Source organism: Penicillium roqueforti, assembly GCF_015533775.1.
Source record: "Penicillium roqueforti strain LCP96 04111 chromosome Unknown scaffold_01, whole genome shotgun sequence".
In the NCBI taxonomy this organism is placed as follows: domain Eukaryota; kingdom Fungi; phylum Ascomycota; class Eurotiomycetes; order Eurotiales; family Aspergillaceae; genus Penicillium; species Penicillium roqueforti.
The window spans coordinates 695,304-717,536 of record NW_024067565.1 but is presented as its reverse complement, the minus strand read 5'-3'; the positions used below and the strand labels follow the sequence as shown (position 1 = coordinate 717,536).

At 50.2% G+C, this 22,233-nt stretch overlaps 11 protein-coding genes across 11 annotated transcripts; 6 read left to right on the top strand and 5 right to left on the bottom strand.

Moving 5' to 3' along the window:
- Positions 1–541: 541 nt before the first annotated feature.
- Positions 542–2,823, bottom strand: LCP9604111_661 (uncharacterized protein; the record flags this gene model as incomplete). The annotated part of the gene is made up of 4 exons (XM_039070328.1): positions 542–1,243; positions 1,296–1,782; positions 1,832–1,901; positions 1,959–2,823. The coding sequence occupies 4 exons, from the start codon at positions 2,821–2,823 to the stop codon at positions 542–544; spliced, it is 2,124 nt and encodes a 707-aa protein (XP_038933209.1).
- Positions 2,824–4,250: 1,427 nt separating this feature from the next.
- Positions 4,251–5,885, top strand: nop12 (rRNA-processing protein NOP12; the record flags this gene model as incomplete). The annotated part of the gene is made up of 2 exons (XM_039070317.1): positions 4,251–4,370; positions 4,422–5,885. The coding sequence occupies 2 exons, from the start codon at positions 4,251–4,253 to the stop codon at positions 5,883–5,885; spliced, it is 1,584 nt and encodes a 527-aa protein (XP_038933208.1).
- A 511-nt stretch (positions 5,886–6,396) lies between these two features.
- Positions 6,397–7,324, top strand: LCP9604111_658 (uncharacterized protein; the record flags this gene model as incomplete). Its single annotated transcript, XM_039070305.1, has 2 exons — positions 6,397–6,729; positions 6,782–7,324. The coding sequence occupies 2 exons, from the start codon at positions 6,397–6,399 to the stop codon at positions 7,322–7,324; spliced, it is 876 nt and encodes a 291-aa protein (XP_038933206.1).
- Positions 7,325–8,280: 956 nt separating this feature from the next.
- Positions 8,281–9,579, top strand: LCP9604111_657 (uncharacterized protein; the record flags this gene model as incomplete). The annotated part of the gene is made up of 3 exons (XM_039070294.1): positions 8,281–8,438; positions 8,497–8,734; positions 8,797–9,579. The coding sequence occupies 3 exons, from the start codon at positions 8,281–8,283 to the stop codon at positions 9,577–9,579; spliced, it is 1,179 nt and encodes a 392-aa protein (XP_038933205.1).
- A 565-nt stretch (positions 9,580–10,144) lies between these two features.
- On the bottom strand, positions 10,145–11,330 carry LCP9604111_656 (uncharacterized protein; the record flags this gene model as incomplete). Its single annotated transcript, XM_039070283.1, has 3 exons — positions 10,145–10,625; positions 10,687–10,994; positions 11,079–11,330. 3 exons carry the CDS (start codon positions 11,328–11,330, stop codon positions 10,145–10,147), a joined length of 1,041 nt encoding a protein of 346 aa, XP_038933204.1.
- A 1,954-nt stretch (positions 11,331–13,284) lies between these two features.
- Positions 13,285–14,101, bottom strand: LCP9604111_655 (GPI anchored serine-threonine rich family protein; the record flags this gene model as incomplete). The annotated part of the gene is made up of 2 exons (XM_039070272.1): positions 13,285–13,817; positions 13,888–14,101. The coding sequence occupies 2 exons, from the start codon at positions 14,099–14,101 to the stop codon at positions 13,285–13,287; spliced, it is 747 nt and encodes a 248-aa protein (XP_038933203.1).
- Positions 14,102–14,878: 777 nt separating this feature from the next.
- LCP9604111_654 (CCCH zinc finger protein) lies at positions 14,879–16,488 on the bottom strand (the record flags this gene model as incomplete). The annotated part of the gene is made up of 2 exons (XM_039070261.1): positions 14,879–14,986; positions 15,043–16,488. The coding sequence occupies 2 exons, from the start codon at positions 16,486–16,488 to the stop codon at positions 14,879–14,881; spliced, it is 1,554 nt and encodes a 517-aa protein (XP_038933202.1).
- A 119-nt stretch (positions 16,489–16,607) lies between these two features.
- Positions 16,608–16,898, bottom strand: LCP9604111_653 (uncharacterized protein; the record flags this gene model as incomplete). Its single annotated transcript, XM_039070250.1, has 1 exon — positions 16,608–16,898. The coding sequence occupies one exon, from the start codon at positions 16,896–16,898 to the stop codon at positions 16,608–16,610; it is 291 nt and encodes a 96-aa protein (XP_038933201.1).
- Positions 16,899–17,253: 355 nt separating this feature from the next.
- Positions 17,254–18,135, top strand: LCP9604111_652 (DNA-directed RNA polymerase III subunit RPC25; the record flags this gene model as incomplete). The annotated part of the gene is made up of 7 exons (XM_039070239.1): positions 17,254–17,265; positions 17,311–17,409; positions 17,465–17,561; positions 17,611–17,697; positions 17,749–17,812; positions 17,865–18,042; positions 18,091–18,135. The coding sequence occupies 7 exons, from the start codon at positions 17,254–17,256 to the stop codon at positions 18,133–18,135; spliced, it is 582 nt and encodes a 193-aa protein (XP_038933200.1).
- Positions 18,136–18,842: 707 nt separating this feature from the next.
- Positions 18,843–20,220, top strand: LCP9604111_651 (cystathionine gamma-lyase CYS3; the record flags this gene model as incomplete). Its single annotated transcript, XM_039070228.1, has 4 exons — positions 18,843–18,947; positions 19,008–19,093; positions 19,153–19,597; positions 19,657–20,220. The coding sequence occupies 4 exons, from the start codon at positions 18,843–18,845 to the stop codon at positions 20,218–20,220; spliced, it is 1,200 nt and encodes a 399-aa protein (XP_038933199.1).
- Positions 20,221–20,714: 494 nt separating this feature from the next.
- On the top strand, positions 20,715–22,063 carry LCP9604111_650 (protein-histidine N-methyltransferase; the record flags this gene model as incomplete). Its single annotated transcript, XM_039070217.1, has 3 exons — positions 20,715–20,864; positions 21,049–21,342; positions 21,419–22,063. The coding sequence occupies 3 exons, from the start codon at positions 20,715–20,717 to the stop codon at positions 22,061–22,063; spliced, it is 1,089 nt and encodes a 362-aa protein (XP_038933198.1).
- Between the last annotated feature and the right edge of the window lie 170 nt (positions 22,064–22,233).

Here is a 22,233-nt window from a genome sequence, read left to right as displayed (position 1 = left end):
CCCCGCTATATATAGATCAGTTCGGTCGCAACATAGACTACAAGGAAGTTTATGATATAAAATAAGAACGTCGTATGTACATCATTAGACAGAGCAGATGACACTAGAGGAACGAAGAAAATAAAAAGAAACTCCAATGCAAAAGATATCTCTCTACCGCACGCATAAAAAAACAAATTCAGACCTTATACACCCCATCGGATGATAAAATAATAACAGCTTTAACCAGATTCCGTTCCATTCAAATAAAGTCTTCGAATCCAAAGTGAGAAGTAATAACAACAGGAGTACCCCACATGTTAACGCTGTTGAAACTCAAGGACAAGACCCCAAATTGGTATTCCATTCATGCAACACGCGTGAAAATGACAGTCAAGATACATTTGCTGCTGGAGCAAGAGCTGGAGAGTAGAAAAACACAGGATTTATCACAGGAGAAGAAAAGTGCACAAGATGCATGAAAGAGGAGGGTAGGAGACTCTCGGGGTATTAAGAAGGGTGCTGACGGGTCATTTCAATAAGAATCGCCAAAGGTAATCGATTATCGATTAGGCATATGGTTTGAACCAGGACCTGTGGATATTCCGGATTGATGGGCGCGGTAATGTACATCAACAGGTTTAGACGGGAGGGATGGCGAGGTCTCCCGTTGGGGAGCGGCTGAAGGTTGAAACAAGCCTTGGCGTGCAGAAGGCGGAGAGAATATGTGATTGTGGGATGGTGCGTCGGTTATGGGAGAACGGTGTTCGAGGACATGGTTGATATGCGGCTGTGATTTACGCACATCCAAGGGAGATGAACTTAATGACCGGAACCCAGATTTGCGATGATCGGTGTCATAATCTGGGTTGCGGAAGGGCCCTTGCGTTTGACGGCTTGGATCTTGCTCCATGCCGTAAGGGGTGTTGTTGGCTGATGAGTTGGCAGCAGAGGCGTTCTCGGGAATGGTGGATGCAGATCCATTAGGCGCATTGATGTCTACTACCCGCTTTTGAGCGGCTGGCGTTGCATATGATGATTGTTGCGGATGCTCAAATGTGCGGCCTTGTAGTCGAGGTGGCTGCGAGTGCTGTTGCTGTTGTTGCTGATGGATGGGATGTTGTGGGTTTGCCCAGGGTGTTTGTTCTAGAAATGCTTCTTCTGCGGCCGAACGGAAAGCATTGGAAGACATGGTAGACATGGTGGTCCGTGACGGTATTGCGGATGAGTGCCGTGGTGCCGAAGCGCGAGACTCGATATGAATCTATGACCTGCTCTCAGCAACTGACCAAATAGTGAATGTGAATATGACTTACCCCCATCTTTTCAAGATCGTCATCAAGTTCGGTCGGCCGTGCACCCATCAAGGACGGGGCAGCCGGGAAGCCAACATACTTGGCCACACCGGCCATAATTGAAACCTCCTGGTTGTATGCGGTCTGATGTGCGATTTGCTGCGAGCGGCGGGTGGGGAATGGGATGATATGGTGCGGGCTTAGCTCGTCTGTCTTGAAGCGATCATGCTGAATGGCATAGAATTGTTTGCTGACTGCACTTGAATGCCGCTCGCGCGCATCCCGAATCCGCTGGTAGTATGTGCTATGAGCCTGTGTTCGCTCGGCCAGACCCTTGTGCATGAGTGACTTCATGCGGTGTCGGAACAAGTTTTGTTCGTATTTGATCTTGGCGTCTCGGTAACGTTGCACACATTCGATCTGCCGCAAGTACTCAGGATGCGTCGGGTTCGGACCGGTAAGCATCTCCAACTCGCGGTTGAGTTTGGATATCCGTTCGTCATAAATCCTATGATTATTAGCGTCGAAGCATGTGAGAGATGGGGGAAATTCCTTACTTGTCACGTAACGTTGCAAATTCTTTCTCCAGTGTCACAAGGGAATCCATAGCAGACATCTTTTTCACCGCTGAACTAGGCATCAGTATATGTTGCACCCAAAAGGTCCATAAAGGGATAAACTTACACTCTTCGGCTCGAAGAATCGCCTCTGCGTCATCGGGCTCATCTACTCGTTCCGTAGGCTCCTCGTCTTCTCCACGAATCTCATCAGCAACATACTCTATTGTGGCCTCGACCCCGGCTTCTGCTTCCTCATCGCCGTCTTGGGCCCTTCTTCCTTTCCGCTTACCCTTTTTGCCCTTTTTGCCTTTGGAAGGCGGGGCTGGGAGATCCGACTCAGGAACTTCGTCAACCAGTATGCCATTTTCATTGATATCCATGGGATTACCGAGCGGCTCAGGCGATAGGGGGGTATCATCGTCTATCGGGTCACTCAAGTCACTCTTGATTGAGCTCCGGCGTTTCTTCGTGGGCTCTTCGTCGCCTAATTCGGCGACAGTTTCGTGTTTTCGTTTTTTGAGATTATCTGGCAGCTCCGAATCACCTAGGTCGCCTAGGTCTGGGATATCCTCGGTCAAGCCATTGTTTTTTGAAGACCGTCGCGGTTTGCTAGGAGAATCGTCTGCCACAAGTGCTTCATCGTCAACATCATCGAGTGTTGTAGATTGATGAAGCTTGCTAGGGCTTGGTCCGGCACTAGCGGCGCTCAACACAATGTCATGTTTCCGGATATTGTGTGGAGAATCTTCGATGCGCTCGGTTTCGGCCTCCGAATCATTCTCCATTGGCTTGTCTGATTTGATTGGATCCTCGAAGTCGGACGGCTCGTTGTCCGAGACATCGTCGATCTCACTCAAGCTACTTGAGCGTCCATCATCGTCCATGAGCGGGTCATCCAGAAAAGGGTTCCGCTCGCCATTAGGGAATGTAGACTCTGCCCCCGTTGTGGGACCAACGGAGGCCTGTTCCCTGCTCTCGGCTACCTCCATGGAGATTTATGCAGCTAAGAGAGCTGGCGCAACACGATGTGAATGAAGACAAGAAGGTTTGAAGGGGAGAGTATAAGGTGGTTGCTTGCTTGCAGCGAGGTTGAGATTAGCCGCGGGCGTGAGAGGAAGGAAGGTCACCGATCCACCAGATGGTGTTTCGAGCGAGAATCTGGAGAAACCACAGATAGAATTAGCTCAATTGCCATATCAACTCGGCAAAACCAGTTAAAAACGGAGTTGGTGGGCAAAAAGTGGTTGGTGGGTGCGAGATAGGTCAGCGCCCCCAGAAGGCGGTGGTGCGGAGATTGATCATCGAACGCCCCCAGATTCGGTAACAGTCGCTCAGCACAGGGACTAGAGGCCGCGCAAAGCAAGTGTACCGATCACAGTAGTTCCAGAAGATATAGAGACGCTCCCTCCCCACGAAAATGACCAGATGAGGTCTGTGGTTGATGTAGAACCTCAAGCGACGTACCGTTTCAACAATGCGCCGGGAGCGACGCCGGTAATGAGCACAGCTGCTCGCGACCGAGCACGATTCCCAAAACCACCGCGTTCCTGAGACGCGATTTATGACGGAATTCCAGGTCCACGCGTATCACCACTATTGTAACCGGTAAAAGCTTTCGGTCCGACGAATCCTACGCAGACCGACTCTGGAGGACGAGGGGAGGATGGCTAGGAAGCGGACAAGACGAGGGTACCGAGTCGCAGAGGAGTTGGCGTCATGAAGAAGTGGCTAGGGACGGTGATCAAGATCAAACCAATGATCAGGGATGGAAAATCACAGCGGAAAGAGGGGGTTTCAACAGACAAAAGCAGCAGATCGCTAGATGGGGTGCAGCAACAGAAGCGAGTGACCGCCGATTCTGCCGCGTTGCGTTCCGGCGAGGGTAAAGCTCACCGCCCGAAGAAAAAAAAGCAAGTCACGTGATATAGTATCTGACGTAGTTGGAAAGAGACAGGCCATCCTGTAGAATAATATGTTGATACTGCATTTTTATGCCAGAAGGAAGGAATGAAGAACAAAGAATCTGTTCATCAGTCTCACTAGGTTAGATGGTTTATAAGTGCATCATACATCCACAGCTTACCGCCCGGTCCCAAATAAGAACCTCCCAGCCTGGAATACATAGACAGAGTGAAGTACTTGCAGACAAGAAGAATAAGTAATACAGAAAGCATGCATATTTAATATTAATGCATATCTAGCATATACAACGTCTGATATACCGCATACTGTAGGAACATCTACTCTTGAGTGTATTCCTGGTCACGTGATAATTATCTTTCCATGCCAAGACCCGATAAGCAGAAACTAAAGGGAAAAAAAAAGTCGGAGCTATCATCGGCGCAAGTGTCAATCGCAACAAACCCACCTCCTGGCCACTCGATTTTAGACTATAATACAGACCAAGAACATCAAAATGGGCAAAAAGTCAAAGTCTTCGTCCAAGACGGAGGAGAAGACCAGCACGTCCGCTGCCACTCTTCCCTTCGGTGGTGCATCTCTGGACCCAACACTGTCCTCGCTTTTTGCGCAGAGTGTATGTCTGTCTTGAGGCGCAATTAACAGACTTTGAACTGACCATATATAGGCTGGTCCTGTGCAAGCACCCGTGATCAAGTACGTCAAGCCCACACAACAGGCAAAAAATGACGAAGATGATGTTGCCGAAGAAGATGAATCATCTGCATCAGGCGATGAATTAATGGAAGATGCTGGCGAAGAAAGCGATTCTGATGCTGCAGAGGAGGAAGAACAACCTACCGATACACAGAACCGGAAGCGCAAGCGTGGCAGTGCCGGGGAGGATGTCGAGGAGACATATATGCGTCGCATTGCAAAGGAGGAGGAGAAGGATGAGGAAAAGAGGAAGTCCGAGCAAGCAAAGCGTCAAAAGCAGACCGAACAAGAAGGTAGCGAAGACGAGGAAGGCGAGGAAGGCGAGGACTCAGACAAAGCATCGGTATCAGAAGACACCGGCGACGAGGAGGCCGCTCCTGCACCTGTGCACGAGAGCTTGACTGGTTCCGCCAAAACCGATGAAGTTGAGAAGTCCAACCGCACTGTCTTCCTGGGCAACGTCTCCACCGAGGCTATCAGATCTAAGACTGCCAAGAAAACACTTCTCAGGCACCTGGCCTCTTTCTGTTCGACGCTTCCTGAATCCACCGGCCCGCACAAGATCGAATCGATCCGCTTCCGCTCTGTTGCATTCGCCAGTGGCGGTGGCATTCCCAAGCGTGCTTCCTTTGCGAAGCGCGAGATCCTCGATGAGACCACACCCAGCACCAACGCATACGCTGTCTACACCACTCTCCACGCCGCACGCAAGGCTCCCGCCGCCTTGAACGGCACCATGGTCTTAGACCGTCATTTGCGAGTTGATAGCCTTGCTCACCCCTCAGAAATTGACCACAAGCGCTGTGTCTTTGTCGGCAACCTGTCTTTCATTGACAGTGAGACTCCCGAAGAGGACGAGAAGACCGGCAAGAAGAAGAAGGTTCGCGCTCCCGCCGATATTGAGGAGGGTCTCTGGCGAATTTTCAACGCCCACACTGGAGGCAAGGACAAGAAGGCCATCAAGAAGAACGTTGAGTTCGTGCGCGTGATCCGTGACAGCACCACTCGTGTTGGCAAAGGATTTGCCTATGTCCAATTCTACGATGGCAATGGTGTTGAGGAATCGCTTCCGCTCAATGGAAAGAACTTCCCGCCTATGCTCCCCCGCAAGCTGCGTGTCACTCGAGCCCGTAAAATCGCTAAGAAGCGCGAACCCTCCGGCCCCGAGACCAAGAAGTCTCGTGTAGATGAGGCCCAGAAAACGATGCAAGGACGTGCCAACAGGCTATTGGGCCGAGCGGGTGCGGCCAAGGTGAAGGCCGATGCTAACAGTACCATTGCCGGCAACTCTTTCGTGTTCGAGGGTCACCGCGCTACTGAGGGATCATCATCCATCAAAATGAAGCAGAAAAGCCGTGGATCGAAGGCCAAGCGAGAAAGCAGAAGCAGCAAGCGGGCTGCCGCATACAAAGCTGCGGGTGGCAGAAGGGGCTGAAAATAAAAGAAGCCTTATTGTATCTCTCATGGGCGTTAGGAAGGGCATTTGAATATATTGTAGGAAGAATACAAAATTCGAGACCAGATATGCATAATTTGAGCATCTACGTAGTAATTCCAGCCCTGGAGATAGTTAATCTATGCAAAGTCAGCTAGTTATAACTGGGGACACTGACGTCATTGTCAACAATCAACGTTCACGGGTAACTCCGTACAAGTTGTCGACCATCAACTGTTTCCTTTCCACCATCGGATCCATATTACTCACGTTGAACATCACTTTACTTTGAATCCCGTTCAACGAAATCAATAGCTTGAACCGCCCAAAGTGAAGTACTTTAGTTCCAGCCTTATTTATCCATGTGGCATGCGGGGTGAGGTGCACATACGAGTCGACAAAAACAAAGCCGAAGCTAGCTCCCGAGGCTAGGTAATACAGAGCGAAAAGAAATTTCATACGTATCGACGTCTTTCTATTCAAGTCAGCACCTAGATTTCTCATTACTACCATGTTACCTTTCGGAGTTCGCCCAGGAAACTGCCGCCGGTCCCATGGCCAACCCTCTGCAGACACGAACGGCACAGATTCTGATGGGGTGGATACGTGTATCTCGGACCCAGGACCTCAAGTTTTCAATCCCAGCATAGCGGATGTACTCAAAGTTCGGAATTTGTTGCAACGGAAGGTCCCACGCGGTCTGCCCGAAGAACTCATTGATATGATCATTGATGCTGCGGAATATTGGCCTTCAATAGAGCAGAAACTGGAAGAACATCGGATCATTCAAAAAGATTGTGATCAAGTTTTGCTGAAGACTGTTCCCCTCTGCTACGATCGGAAGGTATGCCTATCTGCTCCCAAGTTAGCTGACGGCCGTGTTGATATCTTTCTAGAGCTTGGAGCAAGACTCGAGTCCTACCCCGTTACCTCATCGCGGTGCACACCCTTGCCGCAAGATAGTCTTCAATATCTCATCTCATGACCAAGGCAGTGGGAAATGCCGTGACAACATGTATGAATTTTCATGGACCTGGTTTGACATCGAAGTTATTCACGGAGCGCATACGAAGAACATGTATGCCAATGGAATTGAGCAAGAGATCCTCGACAATGAGCGTGGACAAGTCCGAAAACACTATACCGAGGAAGATGCGCTGCTGTTGCCGCGCCACAACAAATTGCAATCCAATGGTGCCCACGTGAGCGAGATGCAGCACAATATAATTGTTTGGGACTATCGAGATGATATCCAGGCAGACTCGCCCGAGGCACTTGAGATTGAGAAGACTCTGGGTCGTGGCCGGCTTACTCTTGATGGACATGAAGTGCGTGAGTTAGAGATTGGCGATTCGATTGCCCTTTGGGCCCGGGCAAGGTTTCCCGGCTGGTCAAACCACGTTCATCAAGCGAGCGTGAGGATTTACTGGGCTGTATGAGGGGATGTATATATGGATGTTCTCTGATATCATGTTTTCGTTTTGTGGAGTATTAAATGCCCTTTCAGAAGAATATCATAACTAGTCAGTTACCACGTCTTAGCTGACAACTAGGATTGTACTCCGTATGGAGTACAACATACAACATACATCGTAACTAACCAACTAAGTTGTATACAACAAACTGACTAACCGATGATTGGCTTTGAAGCCCAAAACTGATCACGCCATTTTGCCAAGGCTGCCTAATCGACGCCAAAACAGCACAATATAAAGCCGACGGCCTCCTTAGCTGCTTGACTTTTTTTTTATTTCTCCCTGCTGCTAGTCGTCATGCAGTCCAACCGCTGATCTGCCCTGAAAATGGTGTTTATCCCATGAGCACCTCTTCCTATACTAACTGAGCACGACCCTGCCGACAGGCCGACGGCAAGCGCACAGTGGGGCCCAGTCGCCGACTCAAACCCTCCCGAACGAGTCGCCGAATGAGTCGCCGTCTGAAAGTCTCGGGAGATAACCGCCAACTGTGAAGCCAATTTTAGGTCAAAGATCCCCACCTGCGGAACAGGATGGATTGGTCAACACATGTCGATAGAACGGCGACCCATCTCGTCCGAGAGCTACACATGTGTCATGGGATATTGGGGGAATAATGAATGTGCCCGCTCTATAGCGATGTCCTGACTGGACGCTGGTTGCGTTATGTTGCGTTATCTGTGTGAATACCACGCGTCCTGTCGCCGATGATGCGTCCTCTGGAGTCTGGGTCTTAGCCGACTGTTCCCCCTTTTTAAACGTCGCGCACCCCCGTCGCGATAGCTACTACGGTTCTGTTTATTTAGTAGCTCAAATCACCGTTATTTTTACAACTCTTTTTTCATTCCACACCTTTGAATCGCTTCAGTCCTTTATTCGCTTTCCCACTCTTACGCCTATCTTCTAAATCACCACCCAACATGGCTACTCGGAAATGCGCAGCGGTCGTCGTAGGAGCCGGTCCGGCTGGAGTCGCTGTCATGGGAAACTTGTTGGAGCGCCAGCTGGGCTCAATCACATGGGTCGATCCTTCTTTCGAGGCCGGGCGAGTCCATAGCAAGTATCGCGAAGTTCCTAGGTTTGTACACTTCTCGACATGAACGCAGACCGGAAGATACTAACAAGGTACCCTTCAGTAACACCAAGGTTGCATTATTCCAAACGTTCGCAACAGCCACACAGCCTTTCCAGAAAATTATCGATAATACCAAATCACCTAATGCGTTCACCAAATTGGCCAAGCTTGACCAAGAAGCTACCTGCCCCCTTGGTTTTGCAGCGGATATGGTTCGTGGCCTGACGGACGGTCTATTGAAGATGGAGCAAGTATATGCATGCCACGGCTTTGTCAAATCAGCCAACCTGAACGAAACGGTTAGTGGTTATTGCACATCTCCTTGTCTATCATGAAGGCTAATAATAACATCACAATCCAGACCTCCAACTGGACCATTTGCATCAAACAGAATTCATCGGAAGATCTTGAGACTATCGAGACTACCCGCCTGATCCTCTGCACAGGCTCCTTCCCCACAACAGCCCCCATCCCAGTCCAGGGACTGGACATCCAGCGCTTGGACCTCGACCTAGTGCTCAAGCCCACCGAGCTAGCAAAAGCCCTCCCCTCAGACAGACCCACCTCCGTCGCCATCGTCGGCGCATCCCACAGCGCCATCCTCGCCATCCTGAACCTCACCAAGCTCGCCCAAACCTCCCACCCTCTCCTGCGTATTAGTTGGTTCACCCGTCACCCCCTCCGCTACGCAGAGTACAAGGACGGCTGGATACTGCGCGACAACACCGGTCTCAAGGGCCTGGCTGCGGACTTTGCTCGCTCCGAGCTGGAAGACGATAAGCTTCCCACTTCGCACGCAGGCCAGGTTCTGGCCAAGATCGACTGCGCTGGTGGTCAGGAGATCGAGTCTGCTCAGTACCATAAGTACTTGCCCGCGTGTGACTATCTCGTCCAGGCCGTCGGGTATACCCGTACCTCACTCCCGGCTCTCTCGAAGAATGGTGCGCCCCTTTTCATGAGCTTTGATCATGATAAAGGCACGTTCCACGAGCCTGGTCGTTCATCTGACATCCCCGGGCTGTTTGGTGCCGGTATTGCGTTCCCCGAGCGGGTTGTCGACCCGCAGGGTAACCAGGAGTACGCGGTTGGGTTCTGGAAGTTCATGAAGTTCCTGAAGCGGGTTCTCCCATCGTGGGTTGCGTGATGGTCTCGTCTCTTGCACCAAATGCGTAGATTGTTTTGCTTTTTCGTCCTAAGGGACACTGACTACGGTGCCTGTGCTTTTTCTAGCGGGAGATAGTTCCAACTTTTGATACCGATATCTACGGAGTAACTGGCGTTGTTCTGGGCGGTTTCGGGGCATTTTCATATCATTTCATAGCTGCTCTGCAGGCTACAATTGAGAAGCATTGTTTTTTTCCATTTCAGATTAATCGCATTCGCAAAATATCCTAGCCATTCATCACCACCCGGCACCACCGTAATTCGACCATTTCCGAAGATATCAGCAACACTAGGGCTGCGATATGAGAAAGGAACTTGTGCATTGGATGTTCGTATTTGAGTAGTATCCAGTCCTCCCTCCCCATCCACCGGCATAACCAACATGACAGCTATTGCAAAGTAGCCATGCAACACATAAGCTGCGAACGCCACATACCATTTCCATAAACCGGTCATATCACATCATGAATTACCACAAAAACATCAACTTCTCCAACCCTCCACCTACCAGCACAGTCCATGCATACCTTTTATTAACCACCAAGCTACAACATAACAACCGCAAAAACACCAGCCACAACAGCGCCAACACCACCATTCCTCACAGCCCCAGCACCACTATCAGCAGTCTGCGTCGCAAACGCCTGATCGGTCCCGGTAGCCGTAGCACGGTACTCACTTTGGCTAGAAACAGCCTTGAGGTCATACCCAGTCGCGGTAACAGTATAAGTAGTCGACACCTGAGACCAAGTGAGAACAGTACCGCTAGGAGGCGCCGTAACCGTACCCCCAACCTCGTACAGGGTCGAGGTGCCATTACTTGGGAAATCGCCGGGCTTGTAGAACTTATCCGTATCTGTGAAACCCAGGTCCTTGCACGTCGTATCCTTGAGCGTCGAGTCGCAAGACGACCACGCCCAATTCGGCAGGGAGGTGTATAGATTGGGTAGATCGGAGGGGAAAAATACTCCCCACATGTCTGCGCCGGCGAGAGTAGGTTCGGTGTGCGGGCAGATATCCCAGGATCTGGGGTTCGGGGGTTAGTTCGTGCTTTGGAAGAGTCGCGGGTTTGGTGTGCTTCACTTACGCGGAGATACTAGCGCTAGCTCCGCAGCAGGCGCAGTCTGAGGCGCGGTTGGCAATGTCGAGACCGTTGTTGAGTTTCGAGAGGTCTGGGATACTGCCGATGTCCGCGCTGATGTTGTCGGTGACGTTGCGCATGCATTTGATTTGCTGGTTGCGCGATGAGAGCGTCGTTTGAGTGACTTTGCCTAGATCGCATGAGCAGCGGTTTGGCGCGTTGTCTGGCGGTGGCCAGAAGGGGATTGGCTCTTTGGCGCTGGGGCAGATGGCGAAGTACTGCTGCACGAAGAGTTGGTATTTGCAAGAGTAGACCTGAGGATTAAGATATTGTTAGCATGGATTTATGATAGACGTTGCCGGGTGTTCCTTTGGACCAAATTGTATATAAAGTCATACCTGGTTCCAGCACGACTCCGCCATGCAGTTGATATACTTCTGGTGAGAGTCGCAGCCACAGTCCACGACACAGTTACCATTGCCGTTACAGCCTCGGAGACAGGAGCTCCACTTGTCCGCGACATCCCTGTTGCACTTTGAGTACTCGGATGAGGAGGCGCAGTCTTTCTCGGTGATGTTTGTCTGGGCATTGGCTAGGCCAGCGAACGCCGCGACGGTCGCAGCCGATGCAAGAAAGAATTTAGATAGCATAGTGGACCCTCTTATCATTGGATATATCTGACAAATGCTGCTCTGCTCTGACCTGATCTTTGAATGGCACTACTGAGCAAGCAAAAACCTTCCAATCCCTATATTGTAGGGAGGATGCAACAGCACCTTTATAATAAGCAAATTATGCAGCATAGCCCGGATTCTAGCGAAAATAAATATCTTCATCATCCTCCAGCCCTGAATGGGCTCTGCTGCAAGTTAGGGGGTTCGATCATTGCAAACCCAGCTGTCATGTCATCGTTCGCAGCAACCAACCAATAACCGATGTCATCTTGTAGCAACGTGACACAAAAGAACAAGCTGGGCCATTCATGTTTCAAAAGAAGGTGGATAGCGAGGACCCCGGTTTCTGCATGTCTTCTGCATCCATTGCATATAGGCAATCACATTTTTCTTTGGCGAAGGGCATGGATCAATTGATAGATCAGAGCCCAGATCCATAATCCGCCCTATTGATTGACCGGATGGACTGGATGTTTCAAGATTTCCAGCAAAAGCCCTTCATAGTGTTAGGAGCCTTGCTTCCTCTGCAGACACGAGGTGGAGTGGACTGTTCCTGCGATAGATTTGTGAAGACCCTTGCTTGGAGCCGAGCTTTTGATGACGATGCCAGGGTGCTATTATAAGAATGAGCGACGTGGTTCATTTGCTTGGGGCTCCCATATTGCTTATGCGGTGTGTCAAGAGCCATGCATTGAATGGGGTTTTTTATGCCAGGGTTGCTTTTTCCATAGCGCTGGTGCCTAGCATAGCAAGAACTGTTAGGGAGTAAGTAGACCCTGGAAATATTGGAAACACATGGTGTGGTAGTCCATCTGGCAATGACATCGTTCACGGAGAACTGAAACGTCGAGTCGCTCAGCAGATTGACATTTCATCGCAGAGAGCCTGGTACCTGGAGGCTGGTGCCTGTGTGGTCACGAGTCAGGCACATGGTCAAGTGGGACAAGCCAAGGACTTGGTCAAGACAATGTCGTAAGCGATGAGTATTTCTGAGTACTATATAGTTTTATGTGCCTATGAAGGTACATAGGGTGTCCATGTCATGTACTTCGTGAACCTTGCAAGTATTGCGATACACTCGCCCACAATCCGCGGAGATCGACTCGAGGCTTGATGATACAACAAGGTTCAAATCGCCACAGGAAAATAGAAGAGTTGTTGCTAGTCGGAGCTAGTCAAAAACCAGAAGGAGAATAACCCAAAGTGCTTATCAGACTTTGCAAGGTACAACAATGATGTAGAACCGCAACTCCAACCCTGTGGAGACGAGAAAATCCCTACTTAGTAGGGAAATTTGCTTGGTTTTTTCAAGGCCACCGTCTCCACCGATGGACGATCATTATTTATGTCCTTCGTGAGGAGTACTACTCTGTACTTCGGTGAGAGAGGCCCCTTACTGGGAGGATAGCCTGTTTGAATCTGAATAGGTAATGTTCGCGGAGTACATATATACTCCCCACAGCTAGAGATCTATTATATGTGATTCAACTGTATCCAAGGTCCTTCTACCAGCGAGATTAGACTACAATTAAAAAAGTGGACGCGGGACTATCCAAATTAATTACTTCCCCCACTGTCTTTCTGACAGATTCATTCGGATGACTCGGATGACTCGAATATATCATTCAGATAAAGGGAATACACAATTATAAAGTAGATTGTAGGGAGTATACAGTCATTACCGCTGACGGAGACACAAATAGTATACCAAATAATAACAAAGCCACAATCCCGACCGTAGTCAGAGAAGAGGATGTTTTGTACAGCTGCACCTCAGAAAAGGGACAGGCAATAACACAAATTGATTGGCTGTTTTAGGAAACAGCCAATCGGAGAAGTGAAGAAAAAAAAAAAAAAATATACATCAATAAAGCATGTCAACGTGACTTTGCAACAAGGTCTTCCTGACAATATCTGCATGCATGGCAATCTACAGCATCAGAGCAGCGGCAACGAGGGCAAGCATGCCACCGGAGACACGGTTGGCGATGCCGGCGTTGGTGGTGGGCACGGCGCTCTGGGATGCGGGCGTGGAGCTAGCAGCGCCCGAGGAGCTGGCGCTACCGCTGGCGCTGGCGCTGGCCGAGGTGGACTTCGCCGAGGACTCGGTGGAGGAGGCAGAGGTGCTGGTAGCAGTGCTGGTGGCAGTGCTGGAAGCGGTGGTCAAAGTAGTGGGGGAGCTGGTGGTGGCCGAAGAAGTCGAGGTCGACTTCTCCGAGGTAGTGGTGTGGGTGGTCGAGGTAGATGACTCGGTGGATGACTGAGTGGAAGTGGACGCGGTGGTCGAGCTGGCAGTGGAAGAGGTAGAGGTGACCTCGACGGTGGAGCCCTCGACGGTGAAACGGCCGATGTAGTTGTAGTCGTCGCTATCATCGTCCGAGACGATCTTAATGGTGTAGTCTGGCTGGGCGGCCAGCTTGGAGGGCACATCCCATGTGTAGCTGCCGTCGTTATCGATATTCGCTGGTGATAGTCAGACTCGGTGCCTTATCGGGGAATATTAGTCATTCGGATGGATCCCCAGGTTGCTTACAGGCAATGACAGTGCCGGAGTTACCGCTGATCACGGCTCCCCACTGCAAGATCAAACTGACAGTGCCGTCGGTGGTAGGCTCCCACTTCAGAGCGGTAGGCTCGCCGACCTTGAAGGTGTAACCCTCGACGGGAATGCTGAAGGGGTTAGCCTTGCTGTTCGCCGCGGCGACGGCGGCCATGGCGGCGACAGCGAGAGAGATGAAGAAGCGCATTATGACTGGTATATGTATATAGGTTGGGAAAAACGAATGTTCAAGTGGGAGATGCGGATAAACGAGTGAAATCACAAGAGCCTCAAAGGAGTGGAAGGCGTGTGAAGAGGCAAATATAGAAGAAAAGACCGTCGGGGATATTTGGTCTTAGCTTTATAACTAAGAGGGCATGTGCCCCATGGATAAGGAGCTAGACACAGCCGGCAGAGTCAAAGGGACGAGGAAAAACAAATACAAAGGAAGCAAGGCGAGTGATTGGCCGCCGTCCATCCCAAAGAGGGCCCGCGAGGCCCTAATAGGAGACAAATCCAGGGCAAAAGAGGGAAAACCGATAAAAAAGAGAGCGTGGCGGTGATCCACGAGTTTTCGGACCACTGACGGCCATCTTTCCTCGCTTGGCAGGGCATCTCCGGCGTTGACTGGTCTGAACTCGACGTGACCTTAAATGACGATATCCACTTTGGTCGGCTACAGTCACTTCGACGAGACAACCCTCTCTTGGGGGGATAAATTTAGATCACATCATTGGATACGTCGATAATTGGCTAGGCAGAATAATGGGGATCAGATGTGATTCAACGTAATTTTTGGTATGTTTTTGGCATGTTTTTTCGCTTTCAATTCCCTGTCGCTGACTCTGTACTATCGGAGCCACGCGACTGAGGGTTCGGGTATTCATCCAAGTTAGAAATCCGACCAAAGCCCCCTACGCCTCCGAGCTATGACCTTTTTCACTTCATCCTTGCGCTTCAATGTTTCGTAGTTCCAGTTCTAACGCTAATTCATTGGGGTATCGTGTGGGGCATCCAGCATATTGTTCTGACCGAGCCAGAATATCACTTCCATTGCCCGGCGGTCATCGTCTTGCTGCTGTCGGTCCAGCAACTAATCCCAGTCAGTACAGCTTCAATACGAGCAAAATCAATAAATAAGGCTCTCACAGCTTGATAAAGTCCCTTGCGTTTCGTCTCTTTCTCCTTCTTCTCCGTAGGCTTTGCCCTGGCCTTGGAGGGTCGTTCAGAGTCATTCTCATGGAGGAATTTACACTGGTCGCCACGGTTACAGTGGCCATTACGTGCAAAATAGCGGCAGACGGTCTTTTTGCCTTGGCGGGGTGGCGGTGGCACTCGCTCTGGTCCCGTGCGACGTGAAGTTACTTGCTCTGGCGCAGAGTCATCGCTGTCAGGGTCAGAGTCTGTATCTGAGCCAGAAGCACCCGAGGAGGTCCAATCACTGGCCCCGTGATCGGATGCGAGCTCCATGGCATCCAAGTCATGGTCGGTGGGGTGCTCGGTCTTGATTGTGTGCTCGAGATGATGGGACTCGAACAAAAGCCCAGGAACGCCTTGCGCATCTGTCGCATCCCCGCTTTCCACGGTTGATTGCGCGGGCTCTGGAATTGGGCCATGGGGCTCGATTTTCATGGTCGCCTCCGGAACCGCGGTCTCTAGTTCAGTCTTAGTGGCTGGCTCCGTTACCGCGTTTTCGGATTCGGTTTTCATAGCTGGCTCTGGCACCGCGGTTGCGGGTTCAGCTTTGATAACCGGGGCCGGTTGCTCGATCGTGCTACCCGTATCTTCGTCTTGGTTAAAGTCTTCATTTAGGCTCAATGCCTCCTTCTGTAAAGCTTCCATTCGGAGGCGAGCAGCTTCGGTCTCGGCCATGGCCTTTTGGATTCGTTTCTCCTCTCGTTCAAGGTTGCGCCGAATCTTCTCTCTGCGCTGGGCGTTTGTCGTTGCATCTGCAGCGGGATCTGTCTTGTGTTCATTTTGTTTTTGTGTATGCTCTTTTCGCTTGTCCTGTTGCTCCTTTTGCTTTTGTTGGCGAGTCAACTCGCGGGCTGCCTTTGCCTCCTCCATTGACTTTTTCTTTTCTTCCACCCGAGCTTGCGTGGGAAACTTCTTCTTCCGTTCTGCAATCCAAGCGGCAATATCGGACGGTGTTTGTAATGTTGCCGTTTTCCCTTTGTATGAGACCTGAAGTGGTGCTGCGCCAGATCCACTTTGCGCCAGCTTCGATTCTTCGTCTTCGTCAACCTCTTCTTCGCTTGACTCGTGGTCCTCGGTATTAGGGGTCAGTCCAAGTTGATTGTGCTTCCTTTTTCTCTTCTTCGCCTTTCTGTTGGCGGTCGAGTCTGCAGCGGGTGGTGGCTTCGAGGGTAGAGGGTTGCCGAAGCTTGGGACGGCAGGCGCTGCGGGGGTTCGAGGCGCAGTTGATTGAGGTTTGTTGAATGCAGATGAGTGATCCCGCTTTGGGGTATTCTTGGGTTTCGGACCCTGATTGCCATACGCATGGGGAGGTCGTGGCCCTCGTGCTTGCCCCGGTTGAGCCCCCATGTATGGCACCGCACCTTGCATCTCATTGCGCCATGATATGGGAGGCATCATTGCTTGGTTGTTTGGTTGATGGCCATGCGGAGGTTGTAAACCTTGCATGTATGTCGGAGTTGTGGGAGGGTAAGGTGTAGGAAGGTTGGGCGTGTTGTAGTGTTGATAATTCCCCGGAGCTACCGACTGGGGATATTGTTGAGATGGAAATGGAGGTGGATTTTGAGGATGTTGAAAGGCCGGCGTTTGTCCATGATGGTAGGGTTGGGGAGGCATATAAGGTGCTGTAGGAAGAGGTTGGGGATATCCGCCGTACATTGGTTGCGCGTAGTTGAAACCTGTCGGGGGAGGATATGACGGCGCTCGTCCACTTTCTGCATGATTTCCTCCTCGACCTCGGTTTCCCTGTCCTCTGCCACGTCCCCTCTGACCTCCGCCATGTCCACCGCGTCCACCCCAACTCTGTCCATGTTGGGTCGGGTGGTGAGCCGGCAGTTGGTTGGTCGCTGGCGGCGGAGGCGGCGGGGGAGGGAAAGAGAATCCCTGCGAGCTCATGACGAGAGCCTTGGTTTGCTGGAGACTCCAGCACCAACACAAGAATAATCTCTTAAGTTTAGTTTATTAGCGGAGTCGAGGTTGAAATTGAAAGCTTCCGTCCCGGGGTCACGTGTGGGCGGGATTATAGGCGGAGCAATAATCTCAGAAGGGTTTTTGATCGTTGATTGCTTCGTGACAATGGTAAAACGGGAAAAGATATTTAAGCCTTTTCACTTCGTCCTCGCCTAGTCAGACCGATCTTCTGGCTACACCTTCCTCGCCGCCACCATGTTTATCCTAGTAAGTTTGACGCCCATATATAAGACTTTTTTCTAACGCCGGCAGACCACCATATCGGACTTGATTCAGATTTCACCTGAGGATTTCTCCAAGTTCAGTGCAGTTGCACTTGAAGACAACATCAATGCAAAATATGCCAATAAAGTACGCAATTCAAGCTTCTTCCTTTCAGTTTCTCGAACCTTATCCCGCGCTCTAGGTCATTCAAAAAATTGGCCTCTGCATCAGCTTCTATGACCTACTTGAGTCTTCCGATGGCCTGATTGGCCACGGAACGGGGTTGGTTAATGTCAACGGTAGATGTCACCCCTTTCTCAAGTATGAGCTCTTTACTGACTATCATAGTTAAATTCCGCATGATTGTTTTCCGACCCTTCAAAGGGGAGATCATGCTTGGAAAGATCGCTAGCGGCACAGAACATGGAATCAAGAGTGTGTTTCCAGTATAAAAACTCAATGCTCGTCGAAACTAACGAAGTCCAGTTGGCATCGAATTCTTCAATGATATTCTGATCCCGCCACAAATGCTTATGGAGAAGTCCCGATTGTGAGCTGTTTCTCACCTCATGTCAAATCTCAAATGCTAATGTGTCTTGCAGCGACTATGCCGAGCAGGTATGGATCTGGGAGAGTGAAGGTGGAACGGAATTCTTCTTCGATGTAGGAGAAGTTGTACGATTCCGAGTCGAATCAGAAGAGTGGCACGACCAAATCCCCAATGCCCCAGATGTTGCAGATGAAACCCCACAGGAGAGGCGCCCTCCGTACTCCATTCTTGTTGGTCTCTCCATGTTGATTTTCTAGCTCTCACTAATCATCTTCTAGGGCTCGATGCAAATGGGTGGAACGGGACCCATCACTTGGTGGTAGGCTGCTGCTGCCAGCAAACCACTATTTGATGTCTCATTAGATTGTCTTATTGTTCGCCTATCGCGACCCGTTCTCAGCGCCCATAAAATTTGTTTTAGAGTCAGATCAGATAGATACCCATACGAATCAATGCCAATGAATATAAAGATACCTGATAGACCATGTGTAATGAGCCGAGATGACAGTGTAAAGCTATTTGACATGGAATACACCTGGGCAAGTGTAACTATATACCTCCGAAAATAACGGACATGCATATAAAATATACTGCATAACTATAGTATCGTACACACCAATTAGGAGATCAATGCGGCAAGTGCCGAACTCTCCGACTGTCCGACTCATCGGCGTATCCAAACGGTTCTCCGAGCAGAATTGCCGGCAGCCGGTGGAGCTCCGTCGGTGTCTCGTCCAGTCGAAATCGCGCGATCCATCGTCATCTGCCCCCCAAGGTTGGTAGTATGTAAAAGGATTCTGATGAATTTTTTTCTCCCTCGGTTGAATTTTTCAGCACGAAAACATCCAAAAGCAGTCATTGAATCTGTTATTCGCCATCGCTCCTGATTATCAATCAGATTCGCAATCCGTGTCTCATTCCGGTTTCAGACAAGTCATACAAAGAAAGCGGGTGATCTCATCTTATCGATAAACATATAACCTACCCCTCGCCTCTTTCAATTGCCTTGAAATCATCTTCTCTATACACAATGGGCTCCATTGAAAACGGACACACTTCTGAGCGTGGCTTTGGGACACTGGCTGTCCACGCCGGCTCGCCTCATGACCCAGTGACCGGCGCTGTCATTGCTCCGGTAAGCTCATCAATCTAGGGAGAAGAGAAAGAAAGACGGCATTAACGATACCTTGACTAGATCTCTCTGTCGACCACATATGCTCAGACCAGTGTCGGAAACCCCGTTGGTCTGTACGAGTACACGCGGAGCTCCAACCCCAACCGGTCAGTCTATTAGTCCAACGGTTTGACACATCGATCAGGCGGACTAATACCCCCCACAGTGATAATTTCGAGCAAGCCATCGCGGCTCTTGAGCATGCTAAGTATGCTCTGGCATTCTCCTCCGGCTCTGCTGCTACGGCCAATATCCTCCAATCTCTTGCTGCTGGCTCGCATGTCATTTCGGTCTCTGATGTTTACGGCGGTACCCACCGATACTTCACCAAGGTTGCTTCGGCGCACGGTGTCCAGGTCACCTTCACCCCCTCCATTGAGTCGGATGTGGAGAAGTTGATCCGCCCCGAGACCAAGCTCGTTTGGATCGAGACCCCCTCCAACCCGACCCTTGGCTTGGTGGATATCCGGGCTGTTGCCAACATCGCCCACCAGCATGGCATTCAGGTTGTTGTCGATAACACTTTCATGAGCCCCTACGTCCAGAATCCATTGGACCACGGTGCCGATATTGTTGTTCACTCCGTAACTAAGTACATTAATGGCCACTCCGTGAGTTCTTACTTCCAATTTACGCATTGCCAGTATCAATTCAGCTAACTTGAACCTAGGATGTCCTTATGGGCGTGGCTGCTTTTAATTCCGAGACCCTTAAAGAGCGCCTCGGCTTCCTGCAGAATGCGATTGGCGCCGTCCCGTCCGCATTCGACTGCTGGCTCGCTCACCGCGGTCTAAAGACCCTGCATCTGCGCGCCCGCGAGGCGTCAAAGAATGCCACTGTCATCGCCAAGGCCCTTGAATCCTCTCCCCACGTCATCTCCGTCAACTACCCGGGTATTGACTCCCACCCCCACCGCGCTATTGCCCTCAAGCAGCACCGTGACGGTATGGGCGGTGGTATGCTCAGCTTCCGTATCAAGGGAGGCCAGCAGGCTGCACACGATTTCTGCAAGTTCACTAAGATCTTCACCCTTGCGGAGAGTCTGGGTGGTGTTGAGAGTCTGTGCGAGGTGCCTTCCAGCATGACCCATGCAGGCATTCCCAAGGAACAGCGCGAGGCGGCCGGTGTCTTCGATGACCTTGTGCGTATGAGCTGTGGTATTGAGGATGCAGTGGATCTGCACGCTGATGTGTTGCAGGCTCTCAGCTTGGCTGCAGTGGCTCAGAAGGCTTAAACGCAGCCTATAATTTAAAGTTCACGTCTTCGGCTTGCATTTAATATTGGAATAGACAGCATCAGTTTCTAATCACTTGGATATGGCATTATGAGTTAGATCATTACAAAATCATATTATAGTTATTACAGCCCGACTCTAACAGTTTCAAAATAGCATTCGAATCCGTTGTCTCCAAGGTTTGTATAAATAATAATTCTTTGCCTAGGTAAGGCCCCGTGCCAGATATCCGCTTAGTCATCATTCCACCATGCAATTTTTTGTACGGAGTATTGAAATCAGATCACAGCATCTGTGAAAAGAAAGCCTCGGAACTAAACTACTATTTAATCGGTTCGTCCTTACCTTTGAATATACAGTTCTTGCCAAAACTGGTGCAAGTTTGTCCACAACCTACAATTTCGACGAATTCAACATCTGGGCCACTTCAGACAACCCACCTACACAATACTAGGTGTCTTGGAAGGAGAGACAGCCGTCTTATTCACGTGAAGATGGCCTTCAGTTTCGGATTCTCGGGGGATGATATCGACATTGACGATTCAGAGATCAATCAAGATTTCTCGGATATGCCTTCCCAGCAAGCCGTGGGCAATTCTCTTCCTGAGCTCGTGAAAGCGAGTAGGCATGATATGAATGAATGGGTAAGTGATCAAGCAAGATATTTCATTCTCAATTATGCGTATTATATTGTTTGAGTTGGCGAGTACATTCTAAATCCCAATTCGGGCCGAAGAGTATCATCGACGAGAGCATGAAAGCATGAATTCATTACTTTGAAATGCATCATACCTTTCCACCAGAGTCAAAATCTAATCAAGATGGCAGCTTTCAATTCTCCCCTCTCAAATCTTCTACAATAAGCTCTCAATTAGCGATACGCCTCTGGTCGTCGCTCGTCGAGAGATCTTTGACATTCGCACCCAGCTCATGGCCGAAGACAGCGCAGGCCACGATAATGAAGAGCTTATTGCCGGTATTGAAAAAGGCGATATCACGCCCAATTTCTATGAAGGCGGCTTCAAAACCTGGGAATGTGCCTTGGATCTAGCCAAGCTCTCCCTCAATGAGGACATTCTTAACGAATCCTCCGATAGCTCGGCGGACATCCATATTATTGAGGTGCGTAAATCATCCGCCATTTGGAAGCTTTCTCCCAAATTCCACCTGGCAGAAGAAAGCTAACATGAATGAACAGCTCGGCGCAGGCACAGCAGTTCCATCATTGACACTGTTCGCCCGTCTTCTCAGCCAAGCCCAGCCCGGCCAGAGTCAAATAAAGACACTCTTTACTTTTGCAGACTACAACTCTGACGTGCTCCGTCTTGTCACGCTCCCGAATCTCCTTTTGACGTGGCACAATAGCCGCCCTCAAACCGCTGTCTCAGCCGTGTTAACTGCACGAGGGCAAGACGAGGAGCTGGATATCACGCCTGAGCTGGTTCAAGAATTCAAAGATGATCTTACTCAGCGTGGGATCTCGGTTGATTTCATTTCAGGCGCTTGGTCGCCCGGGTTTGTGGATTTGGTCTTCTCGTCCGGTGATGGTGCTCGCAAGACTCTAGTTCTTGCTAGTGAGACCATTTACTCACCCGCATCGCTGGCTGCGTTTTCCGAGACGCTTTTGGCGCTGCTGCGCCGCTCGAACACTGCATCGGTGAAAAGTCGGGCTCTCGTCGCGGCGAAGAAGGTTTATTTCGGAGTTGGTGGTGGCGTTGATGAGTTCCTTGCCGTGCTGGGTACTGTCTCTGCTAATGAGCTGGATGTGCAGCATAAATTGGACGTCCAATCTGAGGGTGTGGGCAGAGTAGTTTTGGAGGTTGTACCGTCAAGCGGGCCTTAGCGAATTCGGTAATAAAATGAATATCCAAAACCAGCATTCAACCAATATTCAGCAAGGATCTGGGCGTTAGGTCAAAAACAAAAGAAAATCCAATTATCAGGTGCTGGATTGAACGTCAAGTCCCAACGTATATGTACATGATTTTTCCTCCACACATGTCTACTTAGACA